The 25,211-nt window shown below is 37.4% G+C and overlaps 4 protein-coding genes across 5 annotated transcripts; all 4 read left to right on the forward strand.

Moving 5' to 3' along the window:
* The first annotated feature begins 1,944 nt into the window (after positions 1-1,944).
* Positions 1,945-6,430, forward strand: LOC113734087 (protein trichome birefringence-like 11). The gene is made up of 4 exons (XM_027260422.2): positions 1,945-2,792; positions 3,626-4,015; positions 4,498-4,656; positions 5,519-6,430. Exons 1-4 carry the CDS (start codon positions 2,338-2,340, stop codon positions 5,895-5,897), a joined length of 1,383 nt encoding a protein of 460 aa, XP_027116223.1. The 5' UTR covers positions 1,945-2,337; the 3' UTR covers positions 5,898-6,430.
* An 880-nt stretch (positions 6,431-7,310) lies between these two features.
* On the forward strand, positions 7,311-13,262 carry LOC113734088 (NEDD8-activating enzyme E1 catalytic subunit). 2 transcript variants are annotated; one of them, XM_027260424.2, is made up of 9 exons: positions 7,311-7,543; positions 7,666-7,829; positions 8,725-8,927; positions 10,147-10,205; positions 10,301-10,363; positions 10,467-10,523; positions 10,781-10,902; positions 11,634-11,751; positions 12,546-13,262. In XM_027260424.2, the coding sequence occupies exons 1-9, from the start codon at positions 7,442-7,444 to the stop codon at positions 12,831-12,833; spliced, it is 1,176 nt and encodes a 391-aa protein (XP_027116225.1). In that variant the 5' UTR covers positions 7,311-7,441; the 3' UTR covers positions 12,834-13,262. The 2 variants fall into 2 exon arrangements, with proteins under 2 accessions (XP_027116225.1, XP_027116224.1); XM_027260423.2 differs by having other exon boundaries at positions 7,313-7,543; positions 9,973-10,205.
* A 1,311-nt stretch (positions 13,263-14,573) lies between these two features.
* On the forward strand, positions 14,574-15,863 carry LOC113734089 (uncharacterized). The gene is made up of 2 exons (XM_027260425.2): positions 14,574-15,017; positions 15,248-15,863. Exons 1-2 carry the CDS (start codon positions 14,892-14,894, stop codon positions 15,500-15,502), a joined length of 381 nt encoding a protein of 126 aa, XP_027116226.1. The 5' UTR covers positions 14,574-14,891; the 3' UTR covers positions 15,503-15,863.
* Positions 15,864-20,819: 4,956 nt separating this feature from the next.
* On the forward strand, positions 20,820-23,159 carry LOC113734090 (3-dehydrosphinganine reductase TSC10A-like). The gene is made up of 3 exons (XM_027260426.2): positions 20,820-21,402; positions 22,384-22,531; positions 22,646-23,159. The coding sequence occupies exons 1-3, from the start codon at positions 20,872-20,874 to the stop codon at positions 22,939-22,941; spliced, it is 975 nt and encodes a 324-aa protein (XP_027116227.1). The 5' UTR covers positions 20,820-20,871; the 3' UTR covers positions 22,942-23,159.
* Positions 23,160-25,211: the final 2,052 nt, after the last annotated feature.

Genomic DNA, 25,211 nt, shown 5'->3' on the forward strand with positions numbered 1-25,211 from the left:
AGGATTATAGTTTTCTAATAAAAAATTTTTACGTTTTTCGTGAATACATTTTTAATCCTTTTTTTTATTTTACATATATCAAATTGTTATATAAATTTTTTTAAAAAAAAATTCTAAAAAATAGCAATCCAAATTGGAGTAAACTTGCAAGAATTTAAGGGAGGTCAAATATTGCAAGTGAAAGAAAAAAGGGGAGAAATAGTTTAGGGAGGCTTCCTGCATTTTATCCATTTTGTGTTTCACTTAAATGCAAATTACAAAGGACTTTTATCCATTTTATGTTTCACTTAAATACAAAAATTACGAAGGACTTAAAAGTCTTGTGCTGTATTCAGATGGAGAATTTATTAGGCCTCAATTTACAGTTCGAATTCACATGGTTGGTAAATGGTATGGTACTAACCTTTTCCAACCCATAAAGGTTAAAGAATGCTAGCTGGTTTTCCAACCACAAATGCTGCTCATCTAAGGCTAGGTGATAAATAGGCCAAAACAAGAATCAAATTCTTATTTTTTAATTTCATCGATAACAATAATGTCTTAGCTAAAAAGGATTTAGTAGTGAATACTAAAAGGGAAAAGCAATTCATTCGAATACAAGAAGAGGATTTCTTTAAAAAAATAAAAACTGAAATGGGATTTATGTTTGTCAGTTTTGATCATGAAAATAAACCTAATGATCCTCGTACATTGAATTTTGCTATCCTGCTGTGCTTGGATCTTCTAATTAAATTGAAGTACTAAACTATGAGTAGATAAATCTCTGATATCATGGAAAAAATGACTAGCACAATATGATCATTGGAACATAACATATAGACTCCACGTTCACCGTAATTTTACTAGTTTATCCACATAACCAAGCATACAAATATGATCAAAAACTGCCCAGTTATTTCAAGCCAAAAAACAAAAAAAAAAAGAAGAGAGAAACAGAGCTAAAGCTGCTTTGTTTTGTAGAATATTCCATGTTTACGAAAATACCTAGATGTTAATTGGAGAGTGCAAATACCACTTTGAGAAATAAAAGGAAACATAATTTGGGCTTAATTGAGGTAAAAATGGTAAAAAAAAAAAAGAAAAAAAAGAAAGTGGCTGTTGGTTCCAAGATCGGACACACTTTCCTCTTTCCCTCGTCCTTCGTTAACTGCTGAAATAATAAAATGTAACCTGATCAGATAGAAGTAAACTATTGCAACATATATTTTATCTGGCCTACTCGGCTACTCCAATGTGTTCAAATGACACATTTAGCATATATTAAGATTCGTCCAAGATAAGATTTGAATTGCAATTTCTCAATTCTTCTCCTCATGGCCTATTTGCCTATGTTTTCAGAACCGGACCGGATAGCGACTCGGCCGAGGTCAGGGGTCAGGGGTCAATGGGTTCGACCGGGGGTCGATAGGGGTCGAACCGGATGACGTCATAAATAAAAATTATTTTAAAATTAAAATGTTATATATATAATATCTAATAATATATTGATATTAATAAAGGCATATTCATATATATTTGATGTTTCAAATATATTTAACAAGAAAATACAAAGAAATTAGAACAATCAAGTAGCAATTTATATTATTTAATAAATATTAACAAGTTTAGAATTAAAATTATGAATTTAATTGAAAAATAACATCAAATTTTAGGACAATATTTATAAAGTATCAAATATTTGAGGTATATCAATAAGTTTTAACAATTTAGGGGGTCAAAACATAATATTAAAAAGTTTGAATTTTTTTTTTAAAAAAATACTGTTGAACCGGAAAAACCGGTTTTTTCCCGGTCAAACCCGGTCAAACCCGGTTTTTGACCGGCTTTGACCGGGTTTTAAATTTCCGGTTTTCTAATGTGACTCGGACCGGCTACCTGGCCGGTTCCCGGTTCAACCGGTTCGACCGGCCGGTCCGGTCCGAGTTTGAAAACAGAGCTATTTGCCACCGCCACCATCCCATTAGCCCACAACGTCTCCCATTTATTGTACTAATTTGTAATATTTCATCATTCCTTTCACCCAACTCTCTCCTGTATTTCTCTCTCTAATTCCTCCATAACTGCTACTACCAGTACCTTGCTTTCTTGACACCCCTCTTTACTAACTAATCAAATCCTGCAACAACTTAAAAGAGATAGCGAAAACGCTGACTTTCTCAATAACCCTGTTACTCCATCACCAAGTAAAGAAGCCCAAGACAAGTATACCATGATTCAAACTGAACTAGTGGCTATGATAGTTGCTGCTTTCTTCAACTTGCTGCCACCCCACAACTCTTTACTTTCATCTTTACTGCTAATAAACAAAAGGGTTTCTTGATTTTTGCTGAATTTTAGATGTCCCAAGAGGACCAAGAACCTCCTGCAGAACAACTTCACGAAATGTTTTTTATGGATTGTTTCAAGAAAATGAAGCGTTTGAGGATATTTGAGCCATCTTTGGGGATTCTTGGATTTTTCCTAGTTGCTGTTTGTGTTATTTTTGGGTTCTTTTTGTTGGATTACAAAGCTGTGGTTAAAGGGTCAAGATTTTTTGCAGCGTCTGATAGGCTGCTGTGGTTGAAATTGAATGAGGGTGGTGAGAAGAGAGCAAGGAAAGTTGATTTTTTGAGTGAAGAAGGTGGTAGATGTAATGTGTTTGAAGGTGATTGGATTTGGGATGATAGTTATCCATTGTATCAGTCCACAGATTGCAGTTTCTTGGATGAAGGATTCAGGTGCTCGGAAAATGGTAGGCCTGATATGTTCTATACCAAGTGGCGCTGGCAACCAAAAGATTGCAACTTGCCCAGGTGCTTCACTTATTTGTTTTCTTCATTTTTCTGCTAAAAATTGTACCTTTTGATTGAGTAATATAGGGAGACATGACTGTTTAAATTGGTATTTTTAAAATGAGTTAACTTGAAAAATCGTATGATACTTAATGAAGTGGACCTGGTTTAGTTGCTTGATGATTTGAATTCCTGAGTTCAATGACTTGGAAAAACAAATTATGTTTCTTTGCAATTATATTAGGCAAAAGAAAGCATTTACATAGCATTACGAATTCCATGTATTTTGGTTGCTATTTTGTCTCCACTCATGACTAAGAATGACATGTATCACATGATAAGTATTTTAACTGTGCTCTGAAAATGACCTCTAATTTCTTGTCGGACGTAGTTCTTCTACTGCTAATTCCCCACGTGTAAATCTTTATGCAGCTCTAAACTAACAATGGATTAGAGTAGTTAAAGTGATAAAGTGCATTAAGAAAGTGTATACTAAACATTTATATTACTTTTTTTGCTAACAAATTTCCTTTTTTTAGATTAATTCTGGTTTAGTTGTAATACTCAGAAGGAAAGAAAGAAGAACCATGTTATGCCATAGTTCTTGAGCCTTAATAGAATTGGATTATATTGCAAAATAGTGCCCCATCAAATTCTGATGAATCATTCAGTTTGGGACTTTGTTTATACTATTTTAGAATATTGGAGAATGCTGGATGGAGATAAGTGATGGAATCAATCATTTTATTTTGTCTCCATGATATGATGTGCTTTCTGGTGTGATAAATACAATATCACTGTTCACTTAAGAAAGTGTATTAATAATGGTACATTTCTTCTCATCAATGATACAGATTTGATCCTAAAATTATGTTAGATAAACTGCGGAATAAGCGGGTGGTATTCGTGGGTGATTCCATTGGAAGAAATCAGTGGGAATCATTACTCTGCATCCTTTCTTCTGTTATCCCTGACAAGGATTCAATTTATGAAGTAAATGGCAATCCTATCACGAAGCACAGAGGATTTCTGATCTTCAAGTTCAAAGATTATAATTGCACGGTGGAGTACTTCAGGGCTCCTTTTCTTGTACTGCAGAGCAGGCCTCCTGCTGGAGCTCCATCAAACATTAAAACTACTTTGAAGTTAGACCAAATGGATTGGAGTTGGTCAAAATGGAGAGATGCTGATATGCTCATTTTCAACACAGGGCACTGGTGGAATTATGAGAAGACAATAAGAGGGTAACTAGACTTCTTCGACAATATTTTGCTTGTATAACTGCTGTTATCTTCTGAACAGATTTATTGGATGTGACTGAATGAGTAAAGCCTGAGTTTGTTTGCAAGCTGGACTAGAACAATTTAATAAACTTTTGGAATCTTCAGGAGTTGTTATCTGTGACAATTTCTGTACCATGCATTATATGGAACCAACGTATAGTGTTAGGATGCAAGATCCCAATACTCGTAACACTCAGTGAAGGGTGTCACTCCTCCCCTCCCCCCTCAAAAAAAAAAAAAAAGAAAAAAGAGAAAAAAGGAAGGTTGTATTTGTGACTCTAAGTCTATAATAGGCTTGATGTTTTAGTGCCAGTTGAACTATAAACCTGGCAGTAATTGTTTATTTGAAATCCCTGTAAAAGGTGATGTATTCCTCTGTTCCTTTTTTGTTTCTGATTCTAGCCTATAGTGTACCAACTGCAAGATTTCAATATCTTTGTTAGGGGATGTTACTTTCAAGAAGGTTTGGAAATAACGATGGATATGGAAGTTGAGACTGCATACAAGAGATCATTACAGACAGTTCTAGATTTTGTTGATCGTGAATTAAATACAAGCAAAACGCAGGTCTTCTTTCGCACATATGCCCCTGTCCATTTCAGGTAAATTGTAGTTTTACCATCTGGTAATTTTCTTGTTGAGGCTTTCCTGTCTTTGTTTTCATTCCTCGATTTCTCAAATTATCTTAATCTAGAATTTTAGCTTAGCTCCTTCTTTGCTTATTACCTTCAAATGAGGACCCTGTTCGTGTTTCTTTTGTTCTGTATTCTATTGTCCATCATGCAGGAAACCGTCATGGATTTAGAGGACAGAGATTCTTAGTTATCACCCAGGCCCAAGGAGAATTTGTCATGTAATAGGATGTTGCTCTCTGTCTTAATGCATGTCATCTTATTTGTTCAAGCATAAGATCCCCTAGGCACTTTGAACCCTGCATTCCAAATTTCAGTTGGTGGTAATTTGGGAAATGTTGGATGAGGTATCCATTTTGACCTCATCAAAAAATCAATTTAGTTTCAGATATAAGTTACAAAATTGATTGCAGTAAATCATCGCTCCAATTCCATCTATTGTGCAAATTGTTTGACTTGTTTGTCCTGGTTTGGTTGCATGCCATAATCAGGTGTTTTATTTTACCGGAGCCAAAGTGCTGCCAATTGAAGATTGTAAGTACTGTATTTCATACTCCACATTGCTGCTTGGCAGAACTATGGAAAGTAGGAGCTCTATAGCATGAATTCCAAATTTATGCATTGGTTGCTCTATTTGCATTGAACGTCCAACAAAATTTTTAGTTTTTCTCCTCCTTTGTATTATTCTTGCTTATGCTTTCTATGTGTTGAGGGGATCTGCTTTCAGGTTGCAAGATTTAAGAGTTTAAAATAAATCTTTTCCAGTCATGTCCATATATGCTTACGTACTGTTATGTAATGTCGCTGTTGACATGACATGGTGGCTTTGTAGAGGAGGAGACTGGAGAAACGGGGGAAACTGTCACCTGGAGACACTTCCAGAGCTAGGTTCTTCATTGGTACCGTCGAACAATTGGGAAATGTATAACCTTTTCAGCAATGTAGTTTCAGCTCACTTGAACTCGTCAAATGCGGAAGCAGTAGAAGTACTAAATATAACTCATATGACCGCGAGGAGAAAAGATGGGCACTCATCTTTGTATTACTTGGATCCTAGTGTTGGTCCTGTGCCTCCCCACAGGCAGGACTGCAGCCATTGGTGTCTGCCTGGCGTCCCAGATGCATGGAATGAGCTCCTGTATGCTATCTTTCTAAAACATGAGAATCTGCAATTCAGAAATCGTTACTTTGGGCACATGGATGATTCTTAGCAAGTGTATATATACTCTGTGACTAGGAACAATTTACTCCCCTGGACACCAATGAGGTGGTATTCTTATGTCGGAAAAGGCAGAAGAAAAGGAGGATTTTGTGGGAGTATAGCGGTGAGTGTAGATCAACTGAAAAATGTATGTTCAAGCTGTTGGGAACATGAGACTCCATGTAAACAAGGGTCTTAGTCAGACACCATTTTTGTTTTGTTTTGTTTTGTTTTCTTTCTGGTTGATGGTGAAAGAAGCCAGCTTTTGGGCAAATGAGTTAAGAAGGGTTCTCTTCTTTGTATTTTTCCTCCAGCATTCGGAGCATAGCTGTAGTGGAAAGCATTACCTTTACCATAGGATCAATTGTTAATAAACTAGTTCTCATCACATATATTGCTGTCTTAATTGCTGGAGATCAGGTATTTGCTGCACCACAGGGCCAATAACAGTTTTTGTACATAAGAATACCATAGATAGATTTGGTGAAGAGGTAATTGTAGCAACTCATTGTTAAATGATATATCTTGAGTGTTTGGTTCAAACCAGAATGACCATCACAATGTACTTTTCTTCCTCTTTATCTTTTCTATTATTTGTCTTCTTCTGGTTCATTCAATTATTTCTGGATTCAATTGATGTACTATCACTTATACGTTAGCTGAACGTGAATTAGTTAATGCTCATTCATCTCATGACATGAAATTTAGGATGCATTTGATAAAATCGAATTCACCGAGTTATGAATTGTTAAATACTAAATCAGATGCATTTAAGTGCATATCACATTAAGTAATGAGTGAACATATTAAGATTTAAACTCATTAAATTTAAGTGGTGAAGTGAATTATCAAACAGGGCCTTAATGTATTTATCTGAAGAACTACGGCGTATACAAAATAACACCATTGAGTGAAAACTTGATATAGTTTTTGGCAAGTTGATTTTCAAACATAAGATCGTAGAATGTTTTAATTTTATTAAAAAACGTTTTTCTTATGTTGGATGGCTATTTGTTAGTATACTTGTAAATTAGTTAAATTTACTTATTTATTCTATAGATGCAAACACTAATTATTGTTTTTCTTTGCATTTATGTACTTTCGTTATTTAATTTTGTTATATGCTTGACATAATCTTTGGTGTGTTTGGATAATTTTGTAAAAAAAATACTATAACACTTTTTTTGATATGTAAGATAGAAAGGTAATTAAAAAATGTATTGATAGCGCAAGTAAAAAAAAATTGGCAAATAATCTCTATCTAAACAACTTCCTTATAATTCCAAAAAAATTAACATCTCGATACACCTTCAAAAGAAAAAATAATTAAATATAAAAGTAAACACGCAGGCTAACGCTTTACATACAAATCAGAAAAGAGCCCTACCTCCGTTTTCTCCTGAAAGCGCTGAATAATCTCAAGCGCTTCTTATTTGGTCCCCTCGACAGTACACACCCGTAGCGTAAACTCAAAGCTTCACGCTCTCAAGTCGGCCTCGTTTTGCTGCATATTCCCGTAGATTATACACCACAACCCAGCTGGGTTCCTCTTCAATGGCGGACTCTACGGCGAAGTCGAGCCGAACTAGGGACCTCGACAAGCTATTGGAACGCCGTGGTCCTTTAGTGGGAGCCAACTTCTTAGCTTCATCAGAGGTAAATTTTGTCCCAAAAATTCTTTGCGGAATTTCAACAAACAAGTACTCTGCCTTCCAATTTTAGTTCTATGAAGGATGTTTAACTATTTTTTCTCATTGTTTATTTGATTTTGGGGGCAGACTATCTCGGATATAAAGGAGTTTCTGAATGTGTTGGTGGTCGGAGCTGGTGGATTGGGGTGCGAGCTGTTAAAGGATTTGGCATTATCAGGATTTCAAAAGCTGGAAGTTATCGATATGGACCGGATTGAAGTTACCAATCTCAATCGTCAGTTTCTTTTTAGGTATATTGTTCACTTTTTTAATGTGGGTCGTTGAATTATAGCGTATTTATTTTGTTGTTTGGTGATCCATGGAAATTTTGGACTTTGAGATGGTGGCATGAACCATTTGGGCTGTGAATTTAGAGGGGCACTTTATGTAACTGATGAGGGTTTCGTGGTTTTAGATGATGTCATAAATGGGTTTGTTTTATGTAGATGAAATATTTGGTTTGTGGATTTGAATGAGCAAACATTGTGAATACCGTGGATGCCAGGATGAAAAGAGATTACTTTGCAATGTGTTCAGGCTGTAAGCTGTTTTAGGAGGCATTCATCTGTCTGCATTACAATTGTAAATTGATGGGATCAGACATATGTGCAAGAATTATTTTGTTCAAGGTCTCTTGGTGTGCAGCACGAAGCCTGGCAGAAGTTTTACTCGATTTAATCTCTGATACATATGTTTAGACCATGTTTACAACTTGGAAATTAATGCTGAAAAGAAATCAAAGTCACAAGAAAATCCTGTTCTCTTGTCGTTCTTTAGGAAATTGAGTTATGAATGGACCTTGCATATTCTGTACTGGGATTTAGAAACTTTTGGGTGTTAAGTTGTTGCCGAATTTCAAATATTAAAGGACACATGAGGGAAACAATTTTCTGTAATGTTTCATTGTCCTTTTTGCTTTTTGTCACAACATCCATTTTATGATAAGGTCTCTGAGTAGGAGCACCAAGACTCTAAACTTTGCTGGTTAATTATGCTTCTTTTGATGTTTATTATTTCTGGCTTTTCAAATTTGTTGGAACTATAACTGCATCTATATTGCAGGTAATTTGTATGTTGTTTATTTGCAGCTTTAGGCTCGCTTTCTAGTTTTCTGTTATAGGTACTCAGTTGATGTTTCCTTTGTAGGCTTGAAGATGTAGGGAAGCCAAAGGCTGAAGTTGCTGCTAAACGAGTTATGGAAAGAATTAATGGTGTAGAAATCAGGCACCATTTCTGTCGGATTGAGGATAAACCACTAGAGTTCTACGAGAAATTTAATATCATTGTACTTGGTCTTGATTCCATTGAGGCTCGGAGCTACATAAATGCTGTGGCTTGCGGTTTTCTAGGTCTGTATTTTCTTCTTCTCTTTCATTTGATTTCTATAGTATAATAATGGCAAAGACATTGTCACTATAATAGATATCTAAATGCTTTTGGAACTGTGGTAACATTTGTTTGCCTGTTGCTTATTTCATCTCTCCGATAGAATATTCTTGCGGCATATGTTTTGATGTCACATTTGATCACTATGGAATGCATAGCATCAGTGCATGCATTCATATTTTCTTTTAGAAATTTTGGTTCCTGTTGGTGGTTATACAATGCCTCTGATTAAGACTTTTGCCTATGCTTCCTATGGTCTATACTTCTGTTTTGTCTTTTTAACACTTTTTCATTGTCTTTTCATACTGGAACTGTAGATATTTTTTGTTTACATGTTATTGGTAAAGACCTTGTCTTTATATGCTTAAGAAGATTATAGGTAGTGTTTATTGATGAAGAAAGCTAATTGGCAAAATTAAAAGAACAGAAGAATGTAATTATACTGAGCCATTGAGGAATAAGGGAATATACTTACTCTTGTAAGTAGGTTAAATGGTGAAGTCTCTGCTCCAAAGATATGGCACTTGCAAATTTTAATTTTTTTTAATTGCTATGGGTTGAATAACATGAGCAACAGATATTCTTTTTGAACAAAGAGTAAAAATTTGAAGTCGCCTAGTTTTTCTGTTCTCTTAGTTAGTTGGAGATGGGAGAAGAAAGCCATCTTATGATAATTCTTGCCTTAGATTAGGTCTTGTATATTATAAGGTTATCCTGCATTCAAATCTGACTTATTTTTTCCTGAAATTTTTTTTTGAGACTACTAGTTATTGGTTTTTCATTATACTTCGCCCTGACTGACCAGGTTGGAAATTTACTATTTCCAACTATCTATAGAGTTATCAGATAAGTTGTTCTGGGTTTAAAATAAAACTTCCCTACTTAACTTTCTTTTTGCCGGGAAGAATTACTTGTCATCTATTACTAGGATATGCCTTCTTACCGTGACAAGGCTGGTTCTGGAAAGGTGAGCTTATGTTGTTTGTTTGATATGGATGGAATATGTAGAGTATGATTCTGATGATAACCCAATTGAAGAAACAATGAAAGCTATGGTGGATGGTGGAACAGAAGGATTTAAAGGCCATGCAAGGGTTATTTTACCAGGGTTAACGCCATGCTTTGAGTGTACAATTTGGCTTTTCCCACCACAAGTGAAGTTTCCTTTATGTACTCTTGCAGAAACTCCAAGAACTGCTGCCCATTGTATCGAATATGCTCACTTAATTAAATGGGATGAGGTGGTTTTTTAACCAATTAGTTCTTAACTCTTTCATATCTAATGTAAGGCTTAAGCTCAAGCTTTCTCCTCTTGCTGTTTGGTTGTCACTTGCAGGTTCATAGTGGAAAATCTTTTGATCCAGATAATCTTGATCACATGCAGTGGGTTTATACAGAGGTCAATTGTTGTCAATATTCTGAAAATTATCTTTGCTTGCAACCTCAATTTACCTATATCATCTATTTTGGCTTCTCTGGCTCATACGATCAAGGTGCTACAGGCTGCTAAGAGAGCTGAGCTTTTTGGGATTCAAGGCGTTACATATTCTCTGACACAGGTTAGTTTCTGCTCTGAAATCTTGAGCTTCCAAGACATTCTGAGGATGTACAGCATGATATTTCAGTTGTATCTTCTTTTCTCTGATTTACATTGGTGGCAATAGTTCCCCAAGCATTGCATTTCTATCATGAGTTGCTTTATGTTCTGTTTCTTTGGCAATGAGTGGCAATTGGAGATACATTTGCATGTATGATTATTTGGTCTAGTAGAACAGAAAATAATGCTTTCAGATATTTGTTTCTGTTTCCTTTACAGGGAGTGGTGAAAAATATCATACCTGCTATAGCTTCCACCAATGCCATTATTTCAGCAGCATGTTCTTTGGAAACTTTGAAGATTGCAACTGGATGCAGCAAGTTGTTATCAAATTATTTGACGTATGTACCATTTCAAATTTCTTGAGTTTATTGATTGCATCCAACAGGTGAAGCAGTGCATTTGTAGTTTGTAAAAGAAGGGTGTATTAATTGTCTCATTTGATTTAATGAATTATTCCAGGTGTATTTGTCCCTGCACTAACTGAATTTTGTAATTCTCTGGAATCCTAGGCCTTTTCTTATGAATAAGAAAAACAGCAATGCAAGTTCTCTTCTACTCATTTCATAGGTCTCCACCTGAAAAATGAAAAATTTGTTACACTGTCCGAAAGAGCTCTTTTATTTGTTTTTTCTCAATTAGCTAAAATTATTCAAGAATTTCTTCCATTTTCTACGCTCTGTTTAGTTCTGAATACATTCTATCTTCTGGTGTAAGAGCATTATGTTACGTGGTTTTGTGCGAGTTCGGGTGCGTTTGGTGTGATAGACTACCAGGAGGTTACATCAGTGGGATGATATCCAATTTTCTTAGGATATGTTGCCCGGCATTGGCTGTAACACCTAATATGGTGTATGAAGTCTTTATGTTCTGATTGCCTCCTCTGTGAGTGGGCTTTCATTTCTTGAGGAAGGTGTATAATATTTTTCTAAAATCTTCCTAGGACTCTTAGACCTCCTTTTCATGCATTAAGTAGACAAGTTAAAACATTTTAGGTAAATTTGTACCATGTGAACTTTAAGTAATAGAAGTGAACTTTAGAACTAATTTGTGATTCTGAATTCTTTTATAGGTATAATGGGGTTGAAGGGCTCCACACAAAAGTGACCGAGTTTGTGAGGGACAAAGACTGTCTTGTTTGTGGACCTGGAGTTCTGATTGAGCTTGATGCTTCAGTTACTTTGAAAAAGGTCTGTTTCTATCTCCTTTTACTTGTGTAGTTTTAGTTCAAGTTTTGTGTTTTGTTTTTGTTTTCCCTGTAAAGCATTAGTTGCAATTTTTTATCATCTTAGCATTATTCTGTAAACCTTGTGTACACACACTGTTCCTTCATGTAATTATTCCTTCAATTGTTGCACGGAAATCATACATGTGGAAGTGGAAAATGCTGTCGACAGTATTAAAGGGGTGGGTTACTGTTTGGATTTCTGTACTTGAGTGTTTATAACTACAGAATACTGTTCCAAAGAAAATGCGTTTTTTCCTTCTCTGAAACTGGATTTCTGTAAAGGAATCTTTTGATTCATGGAAATAGAAAGAGCGTCTATATAACTACCTAATAACTAGTACTCTGTACCTTGAGTTGATGAATGAAAAGTTGGACAATCGGGAAGTGAAACCCTCCATTAACTTAGATTTATGATAAGTCAGAAAATTAAAGTGGCTATATTACGTGCTCTCCCTCTTCCAGGTTACCTTTTTACTGGTTCCTTTTATATCTGTATGACGGGTGCCTGGTTTGATTGGGTCTCAATTTTGTAAGAGCCAGTAAACCAGGAAATTTAACCCCTAAAGATTCTCTGTTTAGTTGCCTAAATTCTTTTAATTGGTAGCTAATCTGTACAAAATTGTTCATGCATCCTTATGAAACAAGAAAGGTTGTATAATTTGGTTATGTCCTTGTGTCGTCAAACTGCCTTTAGAGTTGTCTGGCTTTTCCTTGGTTTTGTATTTTAAACTATTTAGTTCTGTCTTATTGCTTCAGTTCATTGATATGCTCAAGGATCATCCTAAACTCTTCTTGACTGGAGTTAGCATCACATACCGAGGGAAGAATTTGTATATGCGGGCGCCTCCAGTACTAGAAGAGATGACACGACCAAATCTAGATATCCAGCTATTTGAACTAATGGACAGAACTCCCAAGGACATTATCCACGTCACCGGCGCAGCCGGCAAAGGTGAGAAGAAGCAATCATGTTTGAGGAAATTGAGGGTTGTGTTCAAGGGACTTGATGGTGTTACAGACTTGGATATGGCCGGTGGAGCATGATGGTCTATTGCTCTGAGTTATACCGTGTGTTTGAATCTAGAATTGGTTCTAGTTGGTGCAAAGCTGAGCAAAAATTGTTCAATTTTATCTTTCCTGATATCCAGCAGAAGGCAAGGACTGATACGGTGAAAATTGGGAGCTGCTTTACTTCGTAACATGATGGGGGGATTGATTTATAAGCAATTGCATCAGGGCGAGCGGAGATCAAAGTATTTCCTGATATCTCTTCGAGTAATTTTTTTGTTCTACGTATATGTAAATGAGTCATGTAGGACAAGGGTAGTTGATCTTTTTGGTCATCGCTTGACCAATTTGCGTCTGAAATTTGGAATCAAAGCGGTTATTATAGACTGTTGATGCAGTGAAAACGGCTCCAATGATTTTTCTGAAGTTTACCCACGTGCTATAAAGATCCCCATTCTTTCTCCAGTCTCGCATTTATACTCGGGTCAAATCTGTACTGCTCTGTGTTTGCATTTAAACCTCAATGGGTTCGTGTTCACAAGTGCCGGCCAAACGCAGCCGGAGGCCTAATATCCTAACTCAGAAAACAAAAAAACTTAAAAGCTGGCTGAAAATGAGCTCCTCCTGTTTTTGTGAGGCCAGCATGCATATCATCCGTGTCCAATAAATTTGGAGACCAACTCCTTCAGCAATCTCTGGAGGAATTCCGATAATGACTATTAAATGCTATGAATTGACTAACTATACGATACACATCCATCTGTTGAAATATACAGTACTGAAAAAATTTTGCGCCACGATCTTCTCCAATCACCAACTCCTTTCTACATCGCCCTTAGCCTTATATATATATATCTATCCAGCAGCAACCCTTGTGCCCTTCTGGACCCCAACAATCCTTTTCCTGATTCTCCACTTTGCAATAGACTATATTTTTTTTTCCCAGGGCCAGATTCACAAGATAAGCGCACAGTAATATCTTAATAATGAAATGGAATTGAAGTTGCACCATCCGATTCGAAATTGACCACGGTAGCTACCATGTAGTAAATATATATGTATTTATACTCGTATATCTGCATGGACGAGGCAAATGATAGACTACTTTTTGTTCTTTTGATTAAGCATTTTAAACGCATATGCTTATGAACATGAGTTGATTCACCAAGAAAGACATGTGAAAGGGTACTCGGTGCTGCGTGCACCTTTGAATGTAGCAAGCATGCACTGCTATGCTTTACAAAATTCTTGATTGGAACAAAAAAGCCATATTGGAGGCTGAGATTTAGTAAACTGGCAGATCATAGCCATGTTTGTATAATCAATAATCCAGCAACATTGCTCGTGAACTAATTATAATCTCAGCTGGGATTAGTGAATCCAGCGCTTCATTACATTACTAACGCTTGAATCCAGACAAAGACCGCAGACTAGCTCATGACATGACATGCCTTACCTTGTGCGAACTGATACTAGTCATATCTTTAAGTAATGTAAGCCCTCAAGGAAGGCACCAATAAAGCCTATGAATCATGCAAAATACGTAGTCAGTCAAAAGTGCATGTTTTTGCCGGTTGTGCACATGCAAAGATTGACATCCGAGCCATAAATTTGTGGATGAGGGGTGGAGAGAGTGCTCATACATTCACAGCCAAGTAAGTATATTCTCAAGATAGGAAGTCTATCTATCTTTGGGTTCCTTGATCGGATATGTTAGTGTGGGCTGTTGCCTTGCTGCCTTTTCTCATCCCTTTCCCAACTGGATAATATCATTAACCCACTTCCTGATCCCTGTGGGGCTGTGGGACTCCCAAATGCAGATTAGCCAACCAGATGATGACCCTATGCTTCGATCTGTCCCCACCTCCCCTCTTGTCTGCAACCCATGCACCCTACTTAAACCCATCCTTGGCCCTTCCTTCACTATTTAATTTAAGTAAACATTCATTCCATCAGCTGAAGAAAAGAAAAAAAGTGAGTCGGTTAGCTTAGCTTGCAGAGCCACCCTCAAGTTCTCTTCTCTGTCCTTTGCCTGCCTCCGCAGCCAACAAACTATCTCGCTCCTCGTATTGGTAATACCTTGATAAAGTAGACATGGAAGCTATAGCAGTTGAACTAGATGATGATGTCTTCTTTGCCGACATAAGCAAGCGAATCTCTCTGCTGATTATGGATGATGAAGAAGACCTGCGGCCTCATTCTCCTGCAGTTTCTCTTCAGGTAATTCATTTTCCCCTTCTTCTTCGTCCTTTTAATCTCTGAGGTCTTGGTCTAGCTGTTTAAAAAAGTTCTGAAATAAAAGGTTTCATATTCAAGTCTTACCTAGCTAGCGTAGGCTAGATTGTTTTGAGGGTTGTTTAAGATTGTGAATTTCAAGAAACCCCTTGATTTCGATTTCTTGAAGAAATTGAAGAAGCCTAACCGGGGTTTTTTCTTGATCCAAACGTCAGGCCTTCTCTCAATCAATCCATCAAGCCCCACAAGCACCATTTGGATATGAGCAAGCTATCAGAAGAGAAAGCAAAGGAACGGGAGTTTTCATACCACGTTCATCCCAATCAAGACGAAAGAACAGGCAAGGAAGACACTCAAACACTTCATCCAACTCAAAGTTCCAGAGGAACCATGAAAATCCAAGAGGGCTTGCTCAAGTTGCTCATACTGATAAAGCAGCTTATGATTCATTTAACCTGAGAAGATTTTAGAAGCAACAGTAACATCAATCTATTCGAGCTCAAGAATTCTGTAGATACTAAATAAATTCTACTACTCCAATCAGTAAAGAGCTCCAGAAGAATAATATAGAAGTGTGCTTTCTGTCAGGAGACGAGTTGTACTATACTTACCTTTACAAAGTTAGGAAACTCTACTACTACTAGAAGCATTGAATATTAATGTGTTAGTGAGGATTTTAATTCTGCAGCAAAGGGTATTCATGTATAAGGGGGTATATTTCTATTCATGGCTTTTAGCCTAAAGGCAGGCTTCAACCAAAGGCAGGTTGCCTCGCCTCACCTGTAGTGGAATTTTACGGTGTTTATCAAGCTTGACCTTCATGTTAGAAAAGCTAGAATGATTCTTTTGTTTCTTTTCCTATCTTGTCTGAATTGGTTTAACTTGTTTAAAAAAAAAAAAAAAATCCTTGTGGTGGAATTTTATGGTGCTTATCAAGCTTGGCATGCATGTTAGATGCTCTAATGATTCTTTTGTTCGTTTTCCTATCTTGTTTGAATAGAATTTGGAGCAATATGCTTTGGTTTGTCCTCTTTCCTGCGTCCTTCTCTGATATTCGTTTATCCATTTGCAACAAGACGAGCCTAATCATGTTCTAATTAACTTGATACACCAATTTCTCTGAGCTTATCGACGTTAACAAGATAGATACGTATCATGTACATGTGAAACAACACAACCTGATAAAAGTCAGAAAGGGCAAATGACGGTGGTCTGATTCTGGGATGGATCTCTTCCAGACTTTCAAACTCCAGCTGGCTTAAAAGTATACTTCTGCTGTCACATGGTCGCAGCATTACACACACTATTCAGATCTGGGGAATTATTATGTGCTGGCCATAATTACACGTTTTCACACTCTTTGACAAATGAAACTTCAAAACAGATCAAGGAACATAGGTGGGAACAAGAAATATTGCGCAAAAGACTACAACGTGTATAGTGCATGAAAATTAGTAGACCCTTTTGAATTTTCCCAGAACAATTTCTACAGATTTTCCATGCGGCAGTTTCTGACTTTTGAGATGTTCTGGAACTACTACTACAGTGGAATCCAACCTAGCTAGAAGTATGGAAGAGGGCCTAACTGGCTGATCATTGCCAATCTTGGCATTTATTTCTTTCGTCCTCATTCTTTTTTTTTTTTTTTGACAGACCAGCCGAGGTAAAGTGAAAATCGTACTGGTACTATAATTGATTTACTATCATCATCATTTATCAGGGCACTGAACTATGTTTTAACCTTAAAAACATCACTATCCCACGAAAGCACCGGGGCTGGTTAACAGAATGAATATGTATACATATTGGATCATCCAGGATCAATAGTCATCTAATTAAGTTTCTACTTTAGTGCGGTTATATTATTATTGTTACTAACTTAAAAATCCAGCTGGGGTCATAGATGTAGTATAGCTGTCCTTAGCCATCCTGGAAGCCATATACCGACACCGACAGAGGGGAAAAAAGAAATCCAATTCTTGTGCTGCTGATGGAAAATATGATATAGAGGCCAAGAAATACAACAGTTTATACTGCAGTAGTTTGTTCTGGAACAGGCATGCAATTACTTCTATGGCTATGGATGTATGACTTGCTCGTATTATTATGTTTAAACTGCTGGAAAATGCTGTTGTTGTCCCAATAAAAGCGTGTGCTCGTGATCTGGCGCTTCGTGACTCCACATCGTACGTTTTGCTCTACTTGCACCTTCGCCAGTTCGTTTGGTGATTTGACAACTTCAAAGAAAAATCTTTCAGAAACAGCCAAATACCACCAGTTGCGTCTGGTCACCAAATCCTTAAGGCTCAAGGACTCAAAGGACTTGGTGGGGTTGAAGGATACATTATGCGATTTTTAAAAAAAATTCAGATTGATGTATAATACATTATTCGTTGATCTGATAATGATTCAGTCCTGCCAGCTTTTATTGGCCCAGTTGAAGGATAAAAAAAAAAACAGCCAAACACCAAATGTAGTAGTAGATGCTTCCGGTCCAGCTTTTACTGTGTACCGCATGTTATGTGGCTTTGCTTTTTTGTGCACTTTATGCCCCGCGGTGTTTGCAGTCAAATTAGTGGACTGGATTCCATTTTCCAAGCACAGGGGGTTCGAATCTAATTTACCTCAAGAATTTGTTGGACTTACAATTCAAGATCAACTGAAAAAAAGATACCATGGCAATAGGGATTATCTGAGCAAAAGTTGTGGGGGTCATCAAATGTTTTCCAACATGTCGGATAAAAGTAAGAGGTCTGATTCAATTATCGACATGGGAAAATAGGACAATTGCATACGATATGATTCACCCTTTTAATTTTTTAGGTGAATTTTTACTGGTTTTTTTTTTTTTTTTCAAAATCAGCAGACTTTTGAACGCTTTTTTACTAACCTTAATCCCGTGAGAACCCTCAAAAGCCGGCAACTTTTGAATGGTGAACCCTCAAAAGCAGACTAATATACTAACCATCCAAACCTCCCCCAACCTCGATGTGGGATATCAACCTCCATAAGGGAGCCTACCAGACCTAAGGAGACCCCATACCCCCCGTGACGTGACTGAGACCGATGTCTTTTTTGTCAAAGTCGACAGACTTTTGGATGTTTTTTTACTAATCTTAATCCCGTGAGAACCCTCAAAAGTTGACAATTTTTTAAGATCTCACAGAAGGCTAATATACTAACCATCCAAACCCTCCCAACCCCAATGTGGATATCAACCTCCACAAGGGAGCCGAATTTTTACTGGTCCAGTTGATTGAAACTTCAAACTGCCAATGTTGAATTATTCAAAGCCTGCAAGAGGTGACAAAAGAAAGAAACGGATGAATGATGTGTGGGTTCACGTATCTCGTTCTGAAGGACATCTATGACCTAACACCACCCGACCCCCCCCCCCCCCCCCAGCTTAATTGAGTGCAGATTGCTTTCATAAATCTTGAGTAAGGGCCACCTCCACAAGTGATCATCCAGCTACAGCTGATGGAATATGAAGCAAATGGCATGCACCAATCAAATTCTACTTAAAGGTTTCTGCCTTTGACAAATTTTACCTTCCACATTGACCAAGTCATCTAGAATCTCGTACTTGGCAAAATATGGTCCAGTGATAAGGATACAGTAGTTTCATTCTCGTAAAAAGGGCGCGACTCTTTGTGTCTTTTCTTCTTCTTTTTCCTTTCATCTTTTCCTCGTTTGTCTCATTTTTTTTTTGGCATTTTCTTCTTCTTCCCATTTGCACAAATTTTGCAAGAAGAAGAAGTCTAGACCATCACGACATTTACGAAGAGAAAGCAAATATCCTGCCATAATTGGTTTGGATTGTAAATTAATTGAGATAATTTTATAGAAAAGTACTGTAATATTTTTTTAATATGACGTATGTGAGATAAAAAAATAATTAAAAAATAAATTGATGATACAAGTAAATCCGTGTGCATAAATAAAATGGATTAATTGACAATCCAAACGCACTCACGTACGTGTTAATGTCTTGAAAGTCCAAATCATTCGAACAGTAGAACTTCATAGTGGACAGTTGCAAGTTGACGCATCATTGAAAGCCAACATCCCATGATCACTGGCTGTGGTAGAGAACAGAAGTACTGGTACTACTGTTTTGTCAGCATAGGATAAGAATAAAGAGATTTTCCATATCAGCCACTGACGAAGTAAATTCTTGGTATCATGGGATAAAGCCAGATATAGAATGACCCATGGACTAGATAAAGTTTGCTGATGTCTCTGCTGGGACAGTCTGACAATTATTTCCCAATAACTTATATAGTAGTATGTGGTTTTAGTAATCCTCAACAAGTTTTTAGAGCAGGGGCTGATAAAGTTGCTTTTAAAATCTCTTTTCACAATTTGTTGGAGAATCGTATAGACACCGATTTGCTGGATAAAGTTGCTTGAGAATTTGCCTTTGGTCACAAAACTAGCTTAGCTTGCCAAACGTATTTTGCTATAGACACAAAACATAAATGCAGCAACAAAGGAACGCACTGAACTGAACTGAACTGAACTGAACTTTCTCTGTCCAGTTCTACAATTGCTCACATGCCTGGTTTCAGTCTGGATCTAGTTCAGAAGTGGAATTAACTTTCTTTCTCTCACTATTTGTGGCTAATACTGTAGATTTATTGAATCGTAATCCTCACAATTTCTGATCAGTTTGTCAATTGTAGTATTCTGGCCTTGTGGGTTCCTCACTTCCGTGTACTCTAATAGTCCAAGAAATGGTATAGATCAGATCAGGCCTTGATGAACCACTAGCCTTTGGGTGGGTGACCACCACCTAGTTGATGAGCCTTGTCTCCCATAAAAAATGTCACATTTCAGTGACTTGTTTATAAAAAAATTCATGCGGATGTGTTGTGCATTCGTTTAATCCGACGGTGGTTCAGTCTCCTCCGGATTGTTCCTGAGCCTTCTTAGATCCGTCATCTCTCCCTTAACGTAGGATAAAATAAGTTTATCGTCTCCGAAAAAGAAAAAAAAAAATCAGGCCTTGATGTGGCCTGACATGGGTCTTAGTGCGCTGTTGGCTCCGGAGGAAAATGGACTAAAGTATGTGAAAAGGCCTAGAAAAAGTTTGAGGTCACTTTATGAAAATTTCATGGGGACTAGTTGTCCCATCACCCATGGCCTATAAAAATCTACTTTTGTTTGTCCCCCAGCCCATGATCTTAGACACTCTTAAGGGAAAAAATTAGCAACGTATTTTCTAAAACATAGAAATGCCAAAGAAAATGTAAAAATTCCTCCCTCGGAAATGGAGAAGGGGCCGGTACAGTTGAGATTTTTGTATGATTGTACATCATTTGATGTATACTTATATTTCTTTGTTTTGTACGTAATTTTTATTTTTATACACCAACTTTCTAATTAATACAACCACAATGGTAAACGTATAATACATTAAAAAAAAAAAAAGAAATACAATAATCGTATCAATAGTGTAGCAAGCCCAACAGCACTGGCCCTGTCTCCCTCAGTTATTACAGGTTCCTGTCCTGAAATCTTTGCTTTCAGCCCAAAGACGAGAAAGCAAATGCTTCCCAACTTCCTACTCCTTAGGCCCATAAAGGAAGTCGATATCCGGTCACTAAATATAACCGGACCAAACCGGGTCTTTGTTTTCTCCGGCCTGTTTTAATCTGTTTCCATCAGACTCAGAACAAACAAACAGATAAGTGGCCCAGGGAAGAAGATGCCGGCTTAGAAATCCAAGCCCTGCAAGAGCCTAATACGACGTCGCACAAACGACGTTTCGCATAATACACCATTAACTCTTACATTAATTAACAGCGTCTTATTCTTAAGAAAAACAACGACAACAATGGGACTTGTTCTTCTTCTTCTCCTCATCATCCTCATAATTCCCATTTCTCTCCTAACTTTCCTCGCCATAATTGTCCGTCCAAAACCCACAAAAATCTCAGTAAAAAATCGCCATGTATTCATCTCTGGCGGCTCCAGTGGCATCGGCTTGGCTTTAGCCCACCAAGCCGCTTTAGAGGGAGCCCAAGTTTCAATTCTTGCCCGGAATCCTAGCAAGCTCCAAGAAGCCAAGGACTCGATTAAGCTGGCAACTGGTAGAGACGTTGCCGTTTTCAGCGCTGATGTTAGAGACTTCGAAGCTGTGGATAAAGCTATCAGGGATGCCGGCCCAATTGATATCCTGGTCTGCAACCAGGGCGTTTTTGTGCCTCAAGAGCTTGAAAAGGAGTCGTTGGAGGAAATCAAGTTCATGATTGATGTGAATTTGATGGGAACTTTTCATTTGATTAAGGCTGCTTTGCCCAATATGAAGAATAGAGGTGATAGGGGGCCCGGTTCCATTGCCATTATGTCGTCTCAGGCTGGTCAGGTATGTTTGTCCTTTTTTTTTCCCCTTCTCAATTGTATTGTGTTTGTTGATGTTTAATCTTTGGTGGGTTTTTTATAAAGATTTGACCTTTGGGTGAATTTTGGTAAAGATTTCATCTTGAAGCTTAAGAAGGACGATTGTTGAGCTGACTTTTGAGCAAATTTGTTTAATCTAGTGGACTGATCATTGGATCGATCGAATTGCTTAGGAGAGTTACTGTTCATTTTTTAGTACATCATGGAGTTGGCGAATAGGCTAATTTTCCATTATATCTACTTTGGGAGTTTTAATGGTCGTATAAAGATTTTGCATGGTAGTTAAGAGAATAGCTTTTGGAGTGATAGATTAATGTTGAAAGTCTAGTTTTTTGACATGTGTCCCGTCGTTAGTGTCTTAGGTTGCTTGTTTGCCATGGTGGTTCTACAGTTGATTCATGTGACAAGCCTGGAACCAAAGGGTTATGAACTAAACCTATTTTACAAGCTACGAATTTTGTCAAAAGTTTGAAAAGACAGTGGAGTATGGATCTAAATGACTAGATAAATGAGAAAATACATAGCTTGAAGACATGAAAGGCAGCGCTCATCATCATCTCCAATTTACTGCATCGCTGTGTATGAATTGGCTGTGATAGGATAGCTGAAAAAAACATTCAAGACTTGCAACCAAACAATGGTTTCACCCACTCTTGCGTACAGGGCATTTCTATCCGTCTGTAGTAGTTGTTAGCTTGACTTAGCTCCAATAGTATGCATGCTTTAGGATTTTCATGCTGGAAGGACAAGCTGCTCTGTTTAAGGGATATCAGGAGGCAAGCAATTCAGCATCCATTTTGACATCTTTTTCATAGTGAAATGGATGAATCTGCATCTGTTGAATGGGATGAAGAAAAAAGAACTTTCGGTTAATCTGTTTTGCGTAGATGATGTGCTTCTATTTAGCCTCCTCTACTGATGCATTTTTTATTGTTAACTTTCGTAGGTTGGCATTTATGGTTATTCTGCCTATTCTGCTAGTAAGTTTGGCCTTAGGGGTATGGCCGAAGCCCTGCAACAGGAGCTTATTGGTGATGACATTCATGTCTCGCTTATATTTCCCCCGGACACTGAAACTCCTGGTTTTGTCGAAGGTTTGTAATCATTATCTTCTCCAGTTTGTTGGCTCGACGAGCAGTTCTTGGCACATTGTCATCTTATTGGTCAAAAGTTATAAGTTAATTCTCCATAACTTGCTGGTGTTACAGAGAACAAAAGGAGGCCGCAGCTTACAAGTATAATAGCAGCTTCCTCTGGTGCAATGAAGGCTGAAGAAGTTGCCGAGAAGGCATTGAAAGGCATTCAATCTGGTAGCTTTATTGTCCCTTGCAACTTTGAGGGAATTTTACTATCGATTGCTACTGCTGGTCTTTCTCCACAGAGATCATTCCTGATGGCATTTATTGAGGTGGTTGCTGCGAGTATCTTACGCATTGCAGCTCTGTGTTTCCAGTGGAATTGGTATGCAAGCATCGAAAGATGGCATGCTCAAAAGAAGCTATAATCACTTTTTAGAACAGACTAGCAAACATATTAGGTTTCCCTGGGAATATTTCTTTGGTTTCTTGTCCCATTTCTTGTCTTTATTTGTGAGGTTTTTGAATTTAAGAGCCGTCTTATTACTCGCGGTTGGCTAACTATCATGGTAGTCTCCGATTTTGTCATAGTATTTGTTATGTTTCTTCTAATTGATATTTGCCAAAGGTGCATCCTTTGCCTCAATCTTCCTAAGATCCCACAAAATGCGAAGGAAAATAAAAGGAAGAGACTCATGTGCCATCCAATGGTGGACAGAGGCAAATCTTTTGCATAACTTTTTCGGACGAGAGAATGAGAATTGCTTGTTCATGTAGACTCGACTAATGTTATTGTAGACCTGGACTTGGAATCACACAAAGTGATGACTTGGACTCCAACCATTGAAAAGGAAAAAATGAAATGGTTAATGTCATTCTGGGCCTCCAAATTGACCAAAAATTTCAATACGGCCCTCCGAAAAAAAATTTTCAACCTTGCCCCTCAAACTAAAAATGCAAAAGTTTTGTTCTCCTTATTAAAAGGGACAAATTATCCAATTGGCCCTTGAACTCTTTATTTAGGTAAAAAGAAACCCTTCATCTATTTTTTGTTGACTTTAATCATTCGAACTTGTAAAATTGGGCACCCGTGGCCCTTTTAGTCAGTTGCTCCGGTTTTGCAACCAGAAGATCAATTCACACAAATGCTAGTCTGCTTCTTCAAAGGACATTTTTTTTCGCATTTTCTACGCAAAAAAGGAACAACTCCTCCTTCTTCCCTCTATCTAAACCTAACCCAACCGCTAACTTATTCAACAAATGAATTGCAGAGGGAAGAGAGAGAAGTCTGCAAAGAAACAAAAAAAGGGAAGAAGGTAAAATCTTTGTCAAAGGAAAGAAAAAATGCGCAAATATCGCAGCTCTCTACTTCCTATTTGTCGTTGCAGTAAAGTGACGAAGATGATTACTTCTTGGACTGATAGAAATTCAAAGAGAAGGTACGCCGTTTGCTCTGAAGAAGTTGGTGATTGTGGGTATTGGAATTGGATTGACGACGAGATGTGCCGTCGTTCTATTGAGCTGATACTAGGCCTTCTAAGGAGGATCAATGCAACAGAAAAGCAAAAAGAGGAATTTGAAATTGCAGCAGCAAGATCCGAGGCAAAAGCTGCCAAGTTGAAGGCAAAATTAAAAGAAACGGAGGAGCAGCTATGGTGGCAGAAATGATTGAATAAGTTTCTTGTAAGGATTCTTGTGGTAAGTTGGTTGGTTACTGTGATAATGGTGCTTACAGAGAAAAAGAGAGGTGGAGTCTTTCCTAGGATGCTGCAAATTGGGGATAAATGTAATGGAATTATGCAAATTGAAGGTGATGCATGAAGGGCAGTATGTAACTGTGACATATTGCCATCGGTACTGCTAGTTTTGAAGAAAATAAATGGTGCAAATGGATATATGGTGTATGGTGCAGAGGGTTAGGGAGAAGTGTAATGTATTCTTTAGCCTAAACAAGTCTTTGTTGTATGTTGGATTAGTGTAAAAGTGTGGTTGAACCCACTCAATACTAACTGTAATTTTTGGCAAGTAATGTGATGACAATTATTTATTCTAATTCCCATGTTATGGGCTTTGTTGGATGTATTTGATTGTATTAGTCAACAAAAAACTGCTATACCGAACCATACAAATATAAGATAGCAACTGCATAACATTAGAATATAATTAGCAAAAGAAAATTACAATGATATTTGCCTGTAAATACATAGAATAATCACTTTCATAAGAAACAGACAAATGCGTAAAAAGTAGTGACATGTGTCCATATTGCTAGATATCAAGCACAGGCAGGCACATACTTTGATTCCCCACAAAAGACTATTCAAAAAAATATCATTGATAGTCTAGACATTCTAGTTACATCCATTTACAGCCAATAAATCAGAAAAATATCAAAATGTCCAACAATACTTCAAGAACTTGTTCCAGATCCAGCAGATCTTCCCTTTCCTCTTCCCCTTCCCTTGCCTCTTCCTCTTTCTCTTCCTCCACCTCTCAATAAAAGTTTTCAATAGCAGATCTTCCCATCGATAGTCTTGACATTCTAGTTACATCCATTTATAGTCAACAAAATCATGAAAAAAATATATACAAGGTCTTCCTTTTTGTCAGGTCTAATCACAAAAGATAATGCAATACTTAAAGAACTTGTGAAAGATCCAGCAGATCTTCCCTTTCCTCTTTCCCTTCCCCTGCCTCT

The sequence above is a fragment of the Coffea arabica genome, chromosome 3c (assembly GCF_036785885.1).
Source record: "Coffea arabica cultivar ET-39 chromosome 3c, Coffea Arabica ET-39 HiFi, whole genome shotgun sequence".
Lineage (NCBI taxonomy): Eukaryota > Viridiplantae > Streptophyta > Magnoliopsida > Gentianales > Rubiaceae > Coffea > Coffea arabica.

Excerpts from the sequence above, each read along its gene's own strand:
- LOC113734087 (XM_027260422.2), top strand. The coding sequence starts at position 2,338 with ATGTCCCAAGAGGACCAAGAACCTCCTGCAGAACAACTTCACGAAATG. Across the intron at positions 2,793-3,625 it reads AAAGATTGCAACTTGCCCAG|ATTTGATCCTAAAATTATGT; the intron begins GTGCTTCACTTA and ends TCAATGATACAG. Across the intron at positions 4,657-5,518 it reads TATGCCCCTGTCCATTTCAG|AGGAGGAGACTGGAGAAACG; the intron begins GTAAATTGTAGT and ends GTGGCTTTGTAG.
- LOC113734090 (XM_027260426.2), top strand. The coding sequence starts at position 20,872 with ATGGGACTTGTTCTTCTTCTTCTCCTCATCATCCTCATAATTCCCATT. Across the intron at positions 21,403-22,383 it reads TGTCGTCTCAGGCTGGTCAG|GTTGGCATTTATGGTTATTC; the intron begins GTATGTTTGTCC and ends TAACTTTCGTAG. Across the intron at positions 22,532-22,645 it reads AACTCCTGGTTTTGTCGAAG|AGAACAAAAGGAGGCCGCAG; the intron begins GTTTGTAATCAT and ends CTGGTGTTACAG.
- LOC113734088 (XM_027260423.2), top strand. The coding sequence starts at position 7,442 with ATGGCGGACTCTACGGCGAAGTCGAGCCGAACTAGGGACCTCGACAAG. Across the intron at positions 8,928-9,972 it reads TGTGGCTTGCGGTTTTCTAG|AGTATGATTCTGATGATAAC; the intron begins GTCTGTATTTTC and ends TGGAATATGTAG. Across the intron at positions 11,752-12,545 it reads CTTCAGTTACTTTGAAAAAG|TTCATTGATATGCTCAAGGA; the intron begins GTCTGTTTCTAT and ends TTATTGCTTCAG.
- LOC113734089 (XM_027260425.2), top strand. The coding sequence starts at position 14,892 with ATGGAAGCTATAGCAGTTGAACTAGATGATGATGTCTTCTTTGCCGAC. Across the intron at positions 15,018-15,247 it reads CTCCTGCAGTTTCTCTTCAG|GCCTTCTCTCAATCAATCCA; the intron begins GTAATTCATTTT and ends TCCAAACGTCAG.